General features: G+C 36.8%; 1 protein-coding gene across 4 annotated transcripts in view; it reads right to left on the bottom strand.

Annotated features, from left to right (window-relative positions):
* Positions 1-2,448: 2,448 nt before the first annotated feature.
* NTRK2 (neurotrophic receptor tyrosine kinase 2) overlaps positions 2,449-20,431 on the bottom strand; it is a 271,171-nt gene continuing 253,188 nt past the window's right edge. For all 4 annotated transcript variants that reach the window (XM_089662108.1, XM_089662106.1, XM_089662109.1 and 1 more), the window contains 2 exons: positions 8,726-8,884; positions 2,449-8,304 (listed from right to left, as the gene is read on the bottom strand). In XM_089662108.1, the coding sequence (XP_089518234.1) occupies positions 8,119-8,304; positions 8,726-8,884 (345 nt within the window). In that variant the 3' untranslated portion in view covers positions 2,449-8,118. The remainder of the gene's footprint in view (positions 8,305-8,725; positions 8,885-20,431) is intronic.

Raw genomic sequence — 20,431 nt, 5'->3', positions numbered from 1 at the left:
TTCAGTTTATTCAAAATAATAAAGGAAGAATATTATTTTTCCGTCCCAGAGCATGGGATTGCTGTTGCTAGTGCAATTGATTGTTTTGATGGAGATGAGCCAAGTCAGTATTTCAGGTATAGTTGTGGAGTGTGGGGCGGGGTTTATGGTGATGTGACCGCTGTGATTGGCTGTACTCTTGGCACAGGTTTATTTACATTTAGGTAAGCAAATATGCGGCATCAAGACCCACCCACCAAGAGGCCTCATATTTGTGTGCTCTTGGCAGGAAGGGGTTAAAGCTCAATTAACCCTTTGAGGACCGTAAGATTTTGGAACGCCAAAAGAATCAATTTTTTTGTTTTTAAAGTTCGTACACTTCAGTTGCTGTAACTAAGCCATTTCATGAAATAATTGGCAAAAAGCTAGATCCATTTGTTGTTTGTTGATAAGAACTAATATTTTGACTCAAACCAAAAAAAAAAAGAAGAGTTTTAAGTTCTTAATCAGATGATACACACAATTAAAAACATGGGACAAATACGTCCCTTGGTCCTCAAAGGGTTCACAGAAATCTATATTCAGTCAGGTAGATATTACTTTAGCAATATAAGCCTCATGCACACTAGGTGAAAAAAACCCCACGTTTGACATTTATTTTTTTAGCCTCCATACTCCTTTCTATGTTAGCCTGTGTGGCCATGCACACTTAGGTGTTTACAGGCAAATTAGAAGAGTAGCATTCAGAGGCTGAAAAAAAACATCACTTGCACATTCAGAAAGGGAACATTTGAGCAGAAAAAACACTTGACGCACCTAAACTAACTAAATGTGTCTAAATGCTAGGGCGCTTAGCACTTGAGCATTCATTCATTTCAATTATCAGAATAAATTAATGACCAATGGATTGAATGAACGCCCAAATGTATGACTCACTTAAATGTCTTTAGGCGTGTTTTTTTAAGATACTTTTCTCCTGCAAGTTGAAAAGACATTCAGAGGAGCTGAGCAAATGCCCAGTATGCATGAGGGCATATACTTTCACTGTGCTGTTGCAGAATTTGGGCATTAATGACAGTCAATAAACAGCAGAGTTCCCTAGTACACTCAATAACTTTGTCAAACACACTGGCTGTCTGCCTTAGCAACACAGGTCTATATGAGGATCCCGGTGATGTGAGGTATGACCATTATTCATCTATACTAGCATAGAGCACTGGAGTAAGAGGTCAAGAAGTACATTTCCACATCCATGGCAATAACTTATTTTAAGGTATGTATATTCAAGCCAAAGTCAGTTAAAGTATAACTAAGCACAAAACTCATTTTTAAAGATTTAGATTGGAGTGGAAAGGAATTAGAACATCTGTTAGGTTTTTATTACTTATTGTGCCCACGTTAGGGAGATTTACGCTCTCTATTTGTCCTGCTTACAGTTATCATTGAATGTGAAAGTAGAAGAAAATCTCAAATTTTGGGTTGTCCCCAGAACAGTAAGAGGGGATGTATTCCAATGGAGAAAATAGTTCTGCTGACCCTAGAGATGACCAGGGATTCTCTCACATTCAGGCATTTCCTGTAATTTCCTGGGACAAAACATGAGGGAAAATCTCCCCAATGGGTCACATATGGCAAAAAAAAAACCTGACAGGGGTTATTACCCTCCCTTACTGTATCAAAAATGGAAAGAAAATAAAGTTTTACCATTGTATCTATTTTAACCATCATAAAATACAGTGCTAGAGGAACGATAAAGGATAAAAGATATAAGCCTTCAACTGGGCTTAAAGTGTTACTAAGCCCAGGACCCTGCATTCACTATATCTGGTCTCCCAAAGTACACACAACATGGAAGTGCAATTATTTTAGTAAAAATGAACTGCTAAATACCTTTTCTCATCAGCAGTTAGAGCAGTCTTGTGACTTCTATCTGTGTCCAGCCCAGCACTAGCTAAAGCTTGTAGGAGTAGTTTCTTTTTGTTCTAGGAGGATGGAAATCCCCTGACCTCTGTCTGGACAGTGCTGATTTGCTCTGTATGGAACATATGCACTCTCCCAAGAAAAAAAAAAAAACCTCTCTAGCAATATACACCAAACTGAGCATGTGCATGCCTACAGTTCAGTCTGGAGATAAGTGGTGGTCGCTTGAAAAAGGGAAGGAACAGAGAAGAAAGGATCAAACAGCCTTTTTACACAATGCAGAGGATTAACCCCTTAGGTTCCACAGTGAGTATAACAAGCATGCTTTACTGCATATACTGACTAATTTTACTGTTGTGGGTTTAGTAACACTTTAATAGTAAGCTGTGTTATCTTTGTAACAATATATGTTTGTGCTACTTTGTTTTCTTTTTCTGTGCAACACTAGAAAAATGAAACCATAAATTTGTCATAGTTAACGTGTGTTTAATTTTGCATTGCTACTGTATTTAAACTATAAGAAATTATTCAACACATTGAGCAAATAAATACTTGAAATCCATTCCATTTAATAGCAATTTCACATTTAAAAATGAAACAAAATACATTCTATATGAAGCAGTGTTTTGAAGTGGCTGTTTTATTTTACTTTTAAGGTGGACCTGTCACTCATCCAGATTAGATACAGCTATCATGAGGGCTAGATATGTTATAACACAGAGATCAATGTTCAAAGCCCAGTGACCCGCTAAAACCTGTCATGCCACAGCAACCAATCAGCCAGCAGCTTTGATTATTCTGACTGATCTAAACAGCTGAAAATAAAAATCTGATTGTTTGCTATGAGTTATAGTACAAGATGGCTCTTTGCATTATCTTTATTATTAAGCTTGCATATTTCAAGCCAACTTCCATTTTTTAAATCATTTGTAGAATTGATGATTCTTTAAGCCTTATCATAGCTTTTTCTCTTGTGCATGGGTGACAGCTGAACTTTTGTGCCTTAATTGTAACTTAAGCAGACTACACCATTTTGTGAATTGAGGGCTCTTGGAATGACCTATTACAAATGATGCGCTAACCTGTGCTGCTGTTGCTATATTTTATTAAGCCCTTCCTGCCGCCGCCTCCTGGCCCTTTAAGTGGATTGAAATGCCAAGAGGTAGAGATGGGTATTCAGATGATGTGACCACTGTGATTGGCTGTCACAGCTGTCACATGATTGAAAGCTCCCAGTCGCAAGAATGCATCCATGACAATTAAGTTAATGTGCTAGGGGAGCACAAGGAGCTGCTCTCAGCACAATAAACTGTTTACATATAGATGCATATATGCGGCTGCTCGACATTAAAGCCCACCTGCCAAGAGATCACCATGCGTGCAGCTGGCGATAAGTGGTTAAACTGTATCTATACCCCCCCAAAATGTAATATGTTGCAGTTTACCAGTCCTTGGTGGCTGTGTAATTTTTTTTTCAGGTATTTCCCTTTTTTGCCTGTTAAACCCTGTAAATTATGGGTGTCCAAACTTTCTAAACAAAGGGCCAGTTTCCTTCCCTTCAGACTTTAGGGGGGGCAGACTGTGACCAGTGGGAGTACAAAATGCCCTGCCATTAATGGGATAAAACAATGCCCCGTCATTAATGTCAGTGAGAGGAATGGTGTCCCATCTTTGGTGTCAATTAGAGAAATAATGCTCCATTGTTGTGTCAATGGGAGTAATAGTGCCCTATTATTGATGTCAGTGGGAAGAATACTGCCCCATCATTGGTGTCCTTGGTGAGAATAATGCTCCATTGTTGGTGTCAATGGGTGGAATAGTGCCCCATTATTGGTGTCAGTGGGAAGACTAGTGCCTCATCATTGATGTTAGGAATAGTGCCTTGTAACAGTGTTAGAAGAAGTGCCTTAAGGGACAGATAAAGGAAAGCAAAGGGCTGCATCTGGCCTGGACCACAGTTTGGAGATCACTGCTGTAAATAATACATTCATTTTTCCACTGTACCTATGGAGGCAGCCATGGTTGTAAACCAGGCTGGATTTTATTCATCTCCAATACATGGTAGTTGATAGGAATAGTAGTTTACAGAAAAAGATAACATTGTTTTTGTTGTCTTTACAGTTCATAGGAAATGACAAGGACATTGTATGTCTAACAAGATCAACAGGTATTTTCTAAGGAGTGGTAAGTTACAACGTATTAAATTTTGTTTTTTGTTTTAGATACTCTTTAAACAAACCAGACCCCCACCCATGAATACACATATTAAAAAATATGCTCTATTCCAAAATGAAAAACCACAAATCTATACAGATGGACAGTGGACAATGTATACTCAACCTACCATACTAAAAGCAGCAACAGCAGAACTGTATAAGATTTTGGCCATTAAACGGTGATAAGTGTTATCATTTCATTCCATTTTTAAACAAAGTGTATTTAGTCTTTGAGCTGAACTTCAGGCAGAGTGTTATCTACACAGCCGAGATACTCATAATGGAACAATTTCAGCTTCCAAATAATATAATTTAGGTATACGGGGCTAGACTTGTTATCCAGGCACCTCTGTCAGACAGTACAAGTCCTGGATCTCGTTGCATACTTTACAAACTATTGCACATTACAGCCTGGTCTGCTCCAGCCTGTGACTGGACTATGAAGTAGAAACAGCAAACCAATGGGGTAATCACTTTGTTATTTACACCTTTTAAGAGTTTGTTAGACTAAAAGTATCATGCAAAGCACTAGAGTCATGATATGCTGAGAGAGGGTTATGATCCTCCTTCTAAAAGATTTTTTAAAAACATCTGTTCTGTGTTCAGCATTAATAATAAGCACAGATAATGAGGCACTTTGTTGGTGACTAAAGGGGCTATTTCAAGATACATAGGAACTAGCACTTGTAAACTTTATTTTATATGTGCAATGGCTGTCATCATTAGCCTTGCGTTACAAGCTAGGGTGTTACTTCCTTATAGCCAGTGAATCAACACTTTCAACCTATATATCTATTCCAGGTCACTGATTTGACGGATAGTGTAGCAGGATGAGGATGTAATTCTTTATGAGAATGTACTAACTTCAGTTAGTACATAGTATTCAGTCATGGTCATGTGCATGTATACTATATAGTATATCACACATGCACACATGGAATCCCATCCATGGTATGCAGATCATAGAGCTGGCAGTTGGTTGAGAATGGACTTCTTACGTTGAAATGAAAGTTAAGCACTAAGGTCCAAGACAACATGTCTTAGCTTTACAATATTTAAATATGGTGACCTAAAACTTTCTTATGCCCCCAGCTTGCTTGAACGTTTCATATACTGTTAGATGAAACATGATTTCCCAGAAATAAACCACCAGTAAAGGTAAAGCAATAAAGCCACTTCAGTTTAACTCTATTCATATGTTTTGCGACATTACATAGATCAGAACTGAGTATGCTCTCCTTTAATGAGACTCATAAATTCATTACATGAGCTGTATGGATCCATTTTAAAAACCAACATAATGGTGAAAAAGGACTAAGAAACTCACCAAGGACTGACATCTTCTCTTGCTTCCATTTGTCATCTTAGTACAGCAAGAATATATGTATCAAAAAGCATTCATAGTATTCACTATTAAGTGGTACTGAACTACATTCAGAATAATATTTTGTAACTCAGTGACTGATCAATATGTAAAAATGTGTTTTGTATCATTAATGCTTGATTAATACCACATTCCTTCATCTCATTTTTTACAGATGGCTCATAGAATGTTTAAGCCCAAGGTGCACTCTGAAGCAATGATAACACGTAGGACAACAATATAATCACAGTTTCAGTACTTATACATCCCTCAGGTGCACTGCTCATGAAAACCTAACAAATTGCTCCTACTTATTCAATAAACTATTGTAATAGCACAACCACAGCAGACAATCAGATACCCGCTTTTATTAGTCTTCTTATACATCACCACTAATGCTAATACCTGATTGGCTGCCATGAGTTACAGCATATAATTGTTCTTTACAATATAGAATAGAATAATAGTGTACTGACAGCAGTTAAAGAAGACTGTTTATTCTGCCTATTAAACCATGTTATTAAATAAGCCCCATTATTCTAAAGGACAAGGAACAACAGCAGCATCAGTTCAAGGCAATTGAAGTTTAGCCCTGATAGTCAGAGGTTCATTTTTATGATGCCAGTGCTTGCATCATGTAATGCCAGTGTGTGCATCTTGTATATCTCAGTCTATGAAAGTATTGAGGAAAGTGAACTATTGCAGCAGAACTATTTTATAGGCAGGTGCTAGAAAATATAAAACATTGACAGATGCTCCCACAGTTTCCTCTCACTTCACAAGCTGTGAGTTTCGACTGAACCTGGCGTCCATCTTGCCAGCTAAGCAAATTTCTACAAATATTTTGCTCTTTTTTTTTTCTAACTCCGAACCGGGGAGTGAAAAATTATACATAGTAAATAAAGTTTTGAAGAACCTTTAACAATGCTCTGAAGCAACAGCACAATCACATTTGAACGTGTATCATTATTTCACTTTTATAATGTGTTTTAACCCCGTGATAGAGATGTGTCAGAATCATTAGCAGACCTCGAACTGAGAATAAGTTCTTTGCTAATGCCTCAGTTATAGAGGCTTAATACTCATATCATTTTTTAATCTCAAATATATTTTACAGTTACCAGTTTTGTCAACATACAGTATTTATTTACAAGAACCTGTACAAATGGTAGTTTCTCATTACTGTGCAACTACATTCCTCAATAACTGACCCCTCTAGAGAGGACTTCATGAAAGCTAAAGCATGGCCTCACCGGAACAATCGTTCTCTACACTTTGGCATATGTAACTGTGATACAGGCTTTTCTCTTGCCTGTATATCTGGGAACATCTTTCAATAGTTGGACACATCATGCCGGTAACATAGATAAACATGCGCTGCCTCTGAGTATAACATCACAACTATCTTTAGAAAGGCTGACACATTTGTGTAAGGTTTTTCCTCTTTTTACAATCTAATATAGAGAAATATAAACTTCAATCCTGAGCCTACGGATTGAAAATTAAAAAAAAAAAAAGATGAATGTAGCCAACCAACCAACCAATGAATGTGCACTCAAGACATCTTTTGGTTGTGCCATTGCCTACTGACTCTGTTACCAGAACAGAGGACAAGTAATAGACTGCCTTACACAAGGCTATCACTTCTTAATACACCTTAGCACACTTGCCAATCTCCATACAAAAAACAACCCAAGCATGTTGGACATCATAGGTTGCAATCATCACATGCATTCTTTGCTTGTATTGCCTGCATATAGGGGCATAGTAAACCAGTGAGAGATTGTCTGCTGAACACACTGTCAGATACATTTACCATCACATTGTGATGATCTCAGTCTCTGAAAATAAGAAGTATCTCTTCTAAGACTGTTTTACTGCACTAAGAAAGAAGATGACTACAACTATCGTAGGTTGTTACAAACAGGCAAGATATGTTTTTTTATCATGGCCAATATGGTGACAGAAGACTAGTCACATAAAGAGCAAGGTGGATTTATTCTCTTCTTATATGCATTGATTGTGTTTCCTCAAATTGCTTTAGGTAGATGGTTAAACTTGACTCCATTGTTATGTCTCCTTAATACAGCAATCACATACTCATGATGTCCAAAAAGTTTCTTTGTAGTGCACATAGCCAAAAACGTAGAAGTGAGCGACAGTCAATATAAAGTCTATACGTATGTACAGAAGAAGTCGTCATGTCCATGTCATACAATATTTTTTTCCCTTTTTTTCATCCACATCAAAGGCAGGAATACAAGAAGGCATTGTTAGATGTGGTGGACAGACATGCGCGCCAGCTGATTAACAGATAAGGTTTTAAGGCCTTTGTCTATGTATGCTGAGTTACATAAAGGCATAAGCATGTAGAAAGAGGAACTGTGAGACACAACCAAACATAGACTGAGGAGTAAGAGTAAAAGAAGATTTAGGCTCAGAATAAAAAGATACAACTTATTAATGGCAAATATCAATACTGTGTATTGTACAGATGGAGAAGTTTGTGTTGCTTGCCCTTTGATAGCTTCTCAGCATCTTTGTTAATAATACTGTCAGAGGTTATAACACATTTCACGGAGTTCAGCGGCCGTTCACCACATTCATTCATCAAGCCCATACAGGTGACACCTGGAATGTCTAGCCAAGAATGTCAAGGTATACAGGGGATGCCTTGGACAAGTTCTGAAGTAGGCTATGGATTTCTTTGATATTCAGCCTCATGTGAGGCTCCCTCTGCCAGCATCCCAACATAAGGTCGTAGACTTCCTTCGGACAAGTGCGAGGTCGCTGCAAGACTCTGCCTTGTGTTATGCACTCAATCACCTGTAACAAGGAAGAATATTAAAATGTCATCTTTTTGAAACATATAAAGAGCTACTAGAGAATACAGTATTTTTAAATTAAACATAATCCAAAAGGATTATGATACCATTCAAAGAGTAAATTAATCATAATCTACAGTAGATCAGTCCAAAAATACTACAAACTGATTAAAATTAGAAAATATATTGTGTATTAATAGTATTCAATCACATACAGTTTTTCCTATAATGTAAGGGCATTAAATGTTAAATGAAAATATATATGTGTGTGGCCACCTAATAATTAAAAAGAGAGCAAAAGTATGCTTTGTAAATCTGTTTTTTTTCTCCCAATCTTCTTCTTTATGCATTGCTTAGTTGTACTTTCCTTTTGGAGAAAATAATAACTTTGACAGATATAAGTAACATATAGAAACACACACCTCATTATTGGATAACTGGTACCATGGTTGTTTCCCATAAGTGAAAATTTCCCATAGTACCACTCCTAGACTCCAGACATCACTTTCTGTTGTGAATTTCCTGTACATGATACTCTCAGGAGGCATCCAACGAATAGGCAACATAGTGTGTCCTCCAACCTAAAAAGAAGAGGTGATCTGTTACTATAGAGGTATTTATTTAGTATAGTACAACAAAACTATTATAATAAAACCAAACATGACAAAACACTTGGCCATCATTTTACACCCCAAGATCATATCCATCCATATATTGGGTCCTACTCCTACTGCCATAGAGAGCTCAGAGCTTCTTTAAAAAAAAACAGCAAACACTGTGGGGTAAAGAAGTAGAGAAGTGAAAATGTTCATATGTGAATAAGGGAAAAACATTCCAAACAGAAGAAAAAATCCAGATTGTTTGTGTATTTCTCCTGCACATGACTGGAACATTTACAGCTTCCCCATATTAAGTAAAAGTTAATATTCCCTATGTCTTTAGTAAATTACTTCCAATCCTCTCCTTTGATGATGCTATGCCTAATGAGATAAAAAGGTGGAGATGGATTCCGAGAATGATTATACTTCCACAGAGTGGTGTAGAGTTGATCGCATGTCCTATCCCTCTTGTATTGAACTGTATTGTTGCTGTATTGTCTCCCGTTATATTGTAAAGCGCTGAGCTAACTGTTGGCGCTATATAAATCCTGTATAATAATAATAATAATGTAACATTTTGACACTGGGCTGGCGGTTCTTACATATTGTAACCAGAGAAAAAATGAAGAACAGAAGCAATACACCAGAATGGTGGAGTCAAAACATGTTTACACGTAATCCAAGCAAAATCTGCATGTATAGCCAATGTGTTTCAGGGTTTGAAATCAGGACTTAGGATATTCAGAGAAAAACTTTTTGAGCCCTATATTCTGGTGTGGCACTGCTGTAGATCACTGTCATACATTGGAGTGGGCAGCAATGTATCCACTGGCAAGATGCATTGGAGTGCCATTCAGAATGGTTCGACAGTGTGAATAGAGCCTTAGAGGTCCAGAAAAAACTATAGAACAGAGTTTTTAGACTGATGTTCCTCTTTTATAGTATTTGATTTTTTTGAGTATTTTATAGAAACCTGTCTAGCTCAGTTAAAAGAATGTGCGCACAAATAATTGTTAGAATACATGCAGTAAATGTGCCTTAATTGTTTGAAAATACACACATTTATATGCCTAGTACAAGTATCATATGATGCATTAGCTGAAAGCTTGACTTTTTCTAAATTACATTGACGTTACAGAATAAAAGGAGTTCTAGGAGAAACCAGACATTTCATCTGATACCCTTGTTATTTATGACTATTTCAAAGACTAACATATTTTGTATAAAATGGTAAATTCATATACTATGCTACATGAAAGCTTGCTCATGTAAACATGATTTTGTTTATTTTCTTAACTTGAGACCACAGCTGTGTACCCTAGCTGAATTTTTACGCAAGTTAATCTTCTGCGTCTGGGGGTCCTTCATCAACTTTTATTACCTTCATTTTCCTCTGTCACTATTAAAACTCCAGGCAGATATAAAAAAAAAAACACTGTTTAGTTCACTGATTCAGAATGCTAGTACAGTAAGTAAATCAGGCTAGACTGCATTGCAAAGTGCTGTCCACCTAGCTCTGAGAACTTCCTAAGAAGAGGAAAGAGTAAAGTTATGATCTCATTGGCGTACTACTGCTCCTTCATTGTACCATCACCGTATTGTTTAACTACCATGTGGTCTGAAAAGAGGTCCCATGAAAAGCAAAGTCTGTTTGTGCTGTCTTAACCACTGCCTTAACCACTGCTTGATGAGATTACATGCAACAATAGGTCATCTGATGCATAATAACTGTGTATTTAAGCTGTACTCCCATAAGATTTATTTAGGTTTGATGATTGTTGTCTTCTTTTTTTATGTAATAATGTACCTATCCTAACAAAGTGCTTTTATTTTCTGCATTTCCATAAAAATAATATTCTAATATTAGCCAGTCTTTCATTTTAGTTGTAGAGTGTGTAGTGGTAAATAGGATATCTTGAATTTAAAACTATTAAAGGGTCATTAAAGAGAACACCACCCAATAGTGATTTTTTTCAGTGTTATCTATTTGCTAGAAGGAGTAAAACTGCCCTATAAATACAATTTATTGGTGCTGCGCTACTCAGTGAACAAATAAATAAATAGATAAATAAATAAATAAACCCCACACCCAAGTGTAGGAGTATAGGAACTACTAAAAACAACGGGTGAAAAATTGTGACCAAAGCAATGAAAAAAAATATATAAACATCTGCATAATACAAAGTGTAATTAAAGTGCCAGTGATGAACAAGTGTAAAAGTGACCAAAAATAAATAATGAATAAATTTGATTGTAGAAAAACGTGACACAATATATAAGTCCCAAACAAAATAAATATAGTGTACAGTCCCAAAAGATCAGTGAATCTTCAGCACAAGCCGTGAATCATCCAGTGATCACTGCAATGAATCAATCCTCCACCGGCTAGCGTGCGCGCTCACCTTCAAACTGCAACCTGCAATGGGTTATAAGGCATTGAATACACAATTGATGATCTGACTGTATATCTCCCGAGATAGTACTCAGAGCACTCCTCTATGGTGGAGATGGTTAGCACTCACAGGCGTAACAGCAATAACCACTCAGGTGTCCTTACATGGATATGGCCATAAGACTCTCTCATCTCCAGTGTCCCCACATGGAAGATTTAAAAAAAAAAAAGCTTCCCATGGTGTAGTAAGTCAAATATTTATTGTAAAAAGAAACACAAAGTGACTACTCACATTTAAAAAAGGATCTGCAGACCCATAAAGGCAAGAAACACTGAAATCTAATGCAGAAAGGTGTATAAGCTTGGGAGTACCAAGATGGCGGCTGCCATCCGTACCGGAAATTACGTCACCACGCTTCCATCCTACGTGACTTCTTCAGGGCTCCTGGAAGGTGAGCGTGCATGCTAGCTGGTGGAGGATTGATTCGTTGCAGTGGTCACTGGATTATTCACTACTTGTGCTGAAGATTCACTGATTTTTTGAGACTGTACACTATATTGATTTTGTTTGGGACCTATATATTGTGCTATGTTTTTCTTCAATCAAGTTTATTTATCATTTATTGTTGGTCACTTTTACACTTGTTCAACACTGGCACTTTGTATTATGCAGATGTTTATATTTTTTTGTCCATTGCTTTGGTCACAATTTTTCACCTGTTGTTTTTAGTAGTTCTTATACTCCTAAACTTGGGTGCGGGGAGTTATTTATTTATTTGTTCACTGAGTAGCGCAGCACCAATCCATTGTATATATATATATATATATATATATATTTTTTTTTTTTTTTAAATTATATCTTTTATTGAATTTTCTGTAAAAAAAAAATTACATTACAATATCATCATAAATTCTTATTACGTCATACACAATCCCTTAAACCCCATCTCTCCCCCAAAACCACCCCCTCCACACTAAAATTACCCTGTCCAATTTCATCATTATTTTCTCTTTCCCCTCCTATTAATCTAATCGTATATCTAGATGTTTTTATCCCTTTAAATTCTCCTATTCTACTACCGGGGGACCTTTCATTTTTAAGTATTTTTCTGATGTTTTAAACTCATTCAATCTACCCCAAATCTTTTTAAATTTTTCCATTTCATCTTTCTCCATGAAACAAAGTTCCTCCATCCATTGCATTTATTTCTGTCACTATTGGGAATATAGTCAGGTGCTTGCGGCCACTTGGCAGTGATTATAGTTACCTGGCAGTGCAGGAGGATTTTTTCTTCTTTGTTGTTTAAACTGCCCTATAGCCTCTTTGACGTTTTTTACATATGCATGTGAAAACGATCATCTAAATGTAAATCTTAATAAAACATTTATTTAGCTTCCTTTTTTCTAAATCATTGGTAATATTTATGTTTATGGACAGGCATATATGTTTTTTACACAAGTTTTGCTTCCTGTTGATTCTCTTAACAAAACAATATGGTCTTGTAAAATATTTAGGGTAAGACACTATAGAAGATGACCGGCAGTGTGTTGTGGTGATTTTGCAGTCCATTCAGAATAAATGGGCGCATGAAATACCATACATTAACACACCACATTGCACCACATAAGTGTGAAGAGGACCTAAAAGTGAGATAAGAACATCAGAAGAAGCCCAATCTTCATTGTATAAATTATTATTTTATGGGATTTATATAGTGTGAATATAGTGTGCAGCACTTTACAAGGGGGCTATGCTTATGTACTTATTTATTGGTGATTAACTATACATAAAATGTACTAAAAAAAATTTTTTTTAAACATTTTGCTAATCTTTTTCATATATACAAATAAAAAAAACCTGAAAAAGTCTACAGATCCTCTTTAAATAATTGTTTTTATAGTTGCTCAGCAGTTTCATTTAAAAATGTATACATCATTACTGTAACTTATCTCAAACCCTTTTTTAATGATGACATGTAAGAAGACATTAACAGTCAGATAATGTGCCTGAAAGCCTAACACACTCAATATACATAACCTTGACTATCCATCACAGCTTTATTTATTGATACTATTTCCTGTTATGTCTACATGATCAGTTCAATAAAGTTTAACTCACATTAATACATTACAGTGACAAGCAAGCTTACAAAAAAACCACATTGCTATCCCTTTGTGTTGGAGATATAACCACATCGTTAAACGTCTAGATATGAATGAAGGGTCCTTTTAAAGAATAGCCACCACCTTGACAATAACATTTTCATTATGAGCTAGATTTTGTGGGTTTAGGAATCATTATGATATTCTCCTAAGAGCTTCTAAAACCAACCAAACAGCTCAGATCAACACAGGGGCAATTGCCTAACCACAAAAGTAATGAATAAATAACAAGAAATGTGTATTGGAATTGCTATGTTTTTATCCCATCATTGGCATAGTCTGCTTTACGATCATATTAGCCTCAATAGCTTCCTTGCTGTAAACATTGTGCTATATTGTACAGACTGCTTATCAAAACAAGGTACCATGTTATCTGGAAATGATGTAACTTATTAAGACCATGGGACTGTTAATGTCTACAGTATTTCACTTCTAATGGTATAATGGATTATCATAAGGATCAGAGTGAGGCAGGCATCCCACAGGAGAATGACTACATATTAGTTCACTATAGGAATGAAGCAATAGCAAATGCGAGCTGGTGACATCATAGCATCACTTGAGAAAAAAAGCAGCATATGGTCATCAAATCTAGATAACCAAGATGTGCACATACTCACCTGTTGTGGCTTTTGTATGACTGCCCTCTGCACTTTAAACACACATACAGTGGGTATAGAAAAGAATCACTCCCTTTAAAATAATCACATTTTGTTGCTTTGCAGCCTGAGATGAAGGCAGACACAATTTTTGTTTCATCCAGCTGTATTCACTCAGTGCAACCTATAACATCCAAATGAAAGACTTTATCATGGAGATCTTTTGACAGTGCCTTGCCACCCATAGGTGATTGTTTGCTTTAGTTATACTACTAGAGACTGAGATGCTCCAGGAAAGCTCTTTTCATGCTAAGCTAATCAAAATGACCACAACTGATCACAGACGAATGTCAAATGGCTTTGTGTGCCATTGAAAAGGTGATTAGCTACCTGATTGAGTTTACAAGTTATTTTTTGGAGGGGGGTGATTTTTCCAACTCAGTGAATCTGGTTTTGATTTTTTTTTGTTTTTTTCTGACATGTTGGTGTTATACCTTTTATGTGGAAGTTATACGTTTCAATAAATACAGCTGGATAAAACAAAAACTGCAAAAACTGTGTCTGTCTTCATTTCAGGCTGCAAAGCAACAAAATGTGATTATTTTAAAAGGGGTGATTCTTTTCTATACCCACTGTATGTGTTAAAAATAGTGGTACAGTTCTCAGATGTTTAAATGCTCAATGTCAATGCATTGTTGCACTTAAAGTTACAAAAAAAAGGAAGAACTGATAATACACAATTAAGAAATATTAGTCAAATTTTAGTTTATCTGTGCTGTGAGGTTTATAAAATCTATCAGAGTTTCAGCAAGATCAGAGTTTCAGCAGTGCTTCTAGGTGGAAAAGGCATCCTCCTATCATATGTTTTTTTGCTGTGTCACTTCCCTGCTAAGAGCTAGAAAGAATGTTGTTTGGGACAATTGACCTGCAATTTCACAGACTTAAAGGGTTAGATCACCTGTATATATTAAAAACACAAAACAAAAAACATCATGCAGTCATGCTACATCATAGCATCACCCTATGTTGATTGGATTTTACAATCATGCCTCTCCTCTGGTAACATACCTGTGGTCATATATGAGATAACAGAGGCCTTTCAGAAAAATCCCTGTGCTTTATATGGCTCTGTTCAGTCTTACTATTATGACAGAGCAGCAATTAAAATAGGCGCCCCCTAGCACTTCTGGAGGTTGCACCATTCTTTTCCCAAGGGCTGGGCATGTGCAGGGTGCTATCACTCATACTGAGTCAAAATACTGATTGACACTTTCTTTGAAAATAAATACACTTCAGACATTGCATATATAAATTATGAGAAAGATGACACAACATGACATGTCATATTTACACTTCACCCATGTAAAAAAGGTAGAATGCAATCAAATTGGATTTATATAACAATTTATATGATGAACAATCTATCCACTGGTCACCCATCCTAGGTTCAAACTGAACAATGTAAAATCTGATTTGCAAGACAGGAATCTGCAGGCTGACGGTGCTATTTGGCCCTGGAAATGAAGCAGCACATTTTTTTAAAAGAAAAGGTTGTATTTAGACATGAATAAGTTATTACTTTCAGCCTGCCTAAATGTATGTTTTTCACATTGCAACTGGATAAGATTTAAATGTTTTGCTCATATCCATTAGATTATACCTGGTATTTCACATGAATAGTGATAAATGGTCATTTAGAGAGAGCTCTAGATATGGCCTGGATCCATCCAACATACGAGGGCAGAGACTAGTTGTTGAGCAAATCTTAACTCATGTTTAGACATGTATCTGAAATATACTGTTGTTAATAAAAAGGTCTGTAAGTTAGATTTGACACACACATATATATATATATATATATATATATATATTTATTTATTTATTTTTATTTTCTATATATATATAAAGAAAATGACAAATCATCCTGTTATAACTGAAACATACAATACTTATTAATCTTTGTAAGACATGTTTGTGTTGTAAAAATGGTGCTCCTTCAGTTTTTTTTCCATTGTAAACACCTACACTCATATGTCCACATGGTGGAGCCATAGTTAATTTTTTTTCTCCAATAGTCGAATTATTCTATGAGATAGCGTTCATATCAAGCCCAGAACATTCGCAGATTTTAAATATAAAAGGATCTTTAGCTTAAATCTGTAAAAGTCTTTGTCTAAGAAAATGTTACTTTTTCGTTCAATTTACACTATACAGTTTATGTGTTGGTGAAACCTGCACTTTTTTTTTACTACTGTTATTCTTTATTTTTAAAGTATAATAGCTTAAATTAGTATTAAACCCAAAAACAAAAATGTTATTATTTGCAGCTTACCAATCCCTAAATGTGGAGGCTGTGTTCACCTGGTGATTAGGCCAGTAACACACTTCCTGCTGTAAGGTGTCTCCACTGAGGATGAATATATATTTTATTTATATATATATATATATATATATATATATATATTAAGCAAACTGGACAGCAGCATTGTTTGGCTGGGGAGAGGGTAATGTTAGATGTAGATGGACTTAACTAACAGCTTGAAGCTGAACTCCAGCTAAGACTGTTGAGCAGCTACAGCATTTTTTTGCCTTTTGTGAGAAAGATTTTACAGTGTTAAATGGTCTAACTGCCACTTTGTCTGGACAGCTTAGCCTGTAAAAGGAAGTTGAAAAATAACAGTCTTGCTGGAAGGATCACCAGGTGAAAATAAAGGAAAAATGCAAACCTCCCCCCCAAAAAAAACAAAACTAATGCAGCCACTACATCTAAGAATCGGTAACCTGCAATATATTACATTTTTGTTTTTAGGTTTTTACTGCTTTACCTTATCTGGGATATGCCATAAAGCAAAGATATATAGATACGCAGACATGCAGCAAAATAGTGAAGCACCACAGTCAACGTATACAAGAAAGGACTTTATCAACTACTTTAGACAACAATCAGGGCAATTCATAAAGGATGACATAGACACTCTAGAATTCCACTGGGGCACAGTACTGAAGGTGTCCATTCTTGTGCCTGATTCATGCATTTGTCACAGACAGATACATGAATCTGTTGATGCTCATACTGAAATCAGAGTTTTCTACTAAGGGTGGATGGAGCCTTATGGGCAACTAAGAGAACAGTTCCCCATCAAGTCTACTTTACTTTTGATTGACAGCACATGGCAGTGAAAGGATTGATATCTACTCAGTCCAATAGCAGCTTTTGAATCCACCCACTGCCGTGTGACATCAGTTTCTCATCAGGCTTTGCCCACCCATTGACAAGTCATTTCCAAAATATGAATACAGCCGTATTTGGGTAATGACATTGCCAATATCCCTAACCCCATTTTTTACATTCAGCTTTCGGATGAGAATCTGGTGGTCCATAGCTGAATGGGGGCAGGGCTAGAGCCCTGTGTGGGAAGCTGTCACAGCTGACAGTTTCTCAGCACAGACATGTCTCATTCTGAGTAATGTCCTACCTCTGTAAGTTAGCTCGAAGCTGGTCCAAAAACTGGTGGTATTTCTTTAAGAATCTGTCGCTGTCACAGGCTTAGTAGTTAGAACTCAAATAGTAAAGAATAAAGTTTAGAGGTCAAATATATATTGCTGTATCACCCAATATATGGCTTCCATCCAGTAGCCAAAAAATATGCAGACCAACAAAGAGATTTGTGAAAAGAGATTCACAAGAAAGCAGCTACATTATGGACAGAATGCGATACTCTGAAAAATTTCCAAAAAATTCCCCCAGGTCTCCAGAACTAATGTCTCCATTGGAAGATTTCCCCTGTTATTTTTCTGGAGACAACCCAAAATTTGTGATTTTCTTTCCCTTTCGCTTTCAATGATAATGGTAAACAAGTCAAATAGAGAGGGTGAATCTCCATATCAGGGACACAAACAGCAAAAAATCTGACAGGTGTTCTAGTCCCTCTCCCCTCAATCCAAAACTAAAAAAAACTATTTTGCCTTGAGTTACAGTATACTTTAAGGAAACTACTGCCAGAAAAGTGTTGTTAGGACTTTATTGAATTCCCCAGAATATTTTAAAGAAGGCAATCCGCCATCACCAGACAAAAGTTTTGCATACTGTATCTAGATGGTCACATGATAGGAATCAAATAAAGTAATTAACCCAATTTAAAAAATCCCATTGTAGAATGTCCATCAGAAAAGTCCTCAGAAAAACTCTCATGAGGTGGTTATTGGTTCTGTCCACTGCCACATATCCCACTTCAGTGGCCAGCAGGAATATTTGATGTGATAGTTGATGTGATACTATCCCTCTTTTATTGAACTGTATTGTTGCTGTATTGTCTCCCTTTATATTGTAAAGCGCTGAGCAAACTGTTGGCACTATATAAATCCTATATAATAATAATACTTATATTGTGGCTTATTTGTTATTGCTTTTACATTGTTGCAAACATGGTCAGAACCTAGTATACTAAGGGTGCACTGTATTGCAATAGATGACTACAATTTAACAACTGCCAAGAGATGTGCACAGAAAAGCCCCTGACAGATCCTGTACAGCCTACTGCAGAAACATAAGGATTAGATGAAAGAGAACGTGATACTGTATATTATGCAAAACTGGAATAACAAAAAATGAAAGCCCTTCCCATCTCCTTACTAGCACTGGATGAATGACAGATATAACCTGAATAGCTCCTGTGTGCAACACCTACAATTTTCTTTCCTTTACCTTTAGAAGTATAGCCAAAGCTCGTTTAGCTGTAATTCTCCTGTGGATCACAGAAGTGCAGTGCATTCTCTACTCCTGTGACCTGTTTTCCAGGCTGGGGAAATATCGTGACCATATGGTCAGGATCCACCCAGGAGCCTGGACCAGCACCTGGCTCAGCCTCTCAGCAATCCGCTGAGAGCTGGAACCAGCTACTCCTACCCCCTCCACAGCCCAACTGTGGCTGACAGTCACCACTCTCTGCTCAGAGTGGAAGGGAGAACTGAATGATCAGTAGTGTTTGATCACTCAGTTCTCACCCTTAGAGCCGGTGGGGGAAAGATGCAGTATTGGATCGATGCTACATCCACCTAGGTAAGTCTGATTTATAAAAAAAAACATACTTATCTTTTAACTGATGCCAACCTACTGCAGTGGGACAAGTAATTAAAGTGATTCTAAAGGCGTACATTTTTTTTTATAACAAACATGTCTATACTTAGCTTCTTTGTGCAGTGGTTTTGCACAGAGCAGCCCAGATCCTCCTCTCGGATCCGCAGCCAGCGCTCCAGGCCCCTCCCTCCTTTTGTGTGCCCCCACAGCAAGCAGCTTGCTATGGGGGCACCCGAGCATGTGCACTCCCCAGCCACTGCTCCGTATGTCCATTCACACATGAAACCACAGCTTGGCCCCACTCCCTCTCTCCTCTCATTGGCTCACTGGCTGTGAATGACAGCCAATGAAGAGAGGGATACCCAGGATAGCCAAGACTCCAGTGCACATTGTTAGATCTTAGGTGAGTATTGGGGGGATGCTGCACACAGAATGTTAAAAACCTTGAGCCTTCACAACCACTTTAATATCTTATTTAATTTAATTTTTAGATATGATGATTATCTTTCAACATAGGCAGAGATTTGCTTTCACCCACATCCATGTACATGTTTCCGTCAGAAGTGAAATCTGTTGTTAGCTTCAAATCTCGACGGGACTCACAAGAAGTCACTGAGCTTTGTTAGTGCAATAGCTGCAACAGCATCTGAAATGCCGGTTCAATAAACTGCCATAAATAGCAATTACATTGCCTCTGGTGCTTTTTAGGCTCAGTGTACTTGTTTACTTAGATTCATCACTCACATTTCAAGGTTTATACAAAATAAAAGTCAGAAAGTGTTAAAGCAGGTTTAATAGACCTTTACTAGTGAATCTTGGCAAATCTGCTGCGCCAGCTATTCAGTGGAGTGGATACAAGCAGGCAAATATTTATTGAAATAGTTAAAGAGATAAAAGCATAAATTCCATAAATTATATTTATTTACTTGCAATGTGCCTTTGTATTTGCTAGAAATATTGGCTAGGTAGTTCTCTAGCCCAATCCCCTCCAACGTTGCATTTCATAGCCTTCTCCTCTTTTGAGAATATCTAATTACTGTCTGTGCTGCCCTAACACCTGTGCCCCATCCCATTTCCCTACATAACCTTCTGAGGGGAATTTATCAAAACTGGAGCAGCCATAAACTGGAACACATCTTTTAAATGCGGCCAAAAGTCTTATTCCTAGATATTGGCAAACAACAGAATCCCCAAAAATAAAGGATTGGATGGAAAAAGTTGAGTATATATATATATATATATATACTGTATATATATATATATATATATGATGGAAGAATTGTGCCATGTAGATGAGG

Source organism: Staurois parvus, unplaced genomic scaffold, assembly GCF_062004578.1.
Source record: "Staurois parvus isolate SC_StPar_1 unplaced genomic scaffold, SC_StPar_1.0 ptg001432l, whole genome shotgun sequence".
NCBI lineage: Eukaryota > Metazoa > Chordata > Amphibia > Anura > Ranidae > Staurois > Staurois parvus.
The sequence above is the reverse complement of the archived record's forward strand: the minus strand, read 5'-3'. Positions and strand labels throughout refer to the sequence as shown.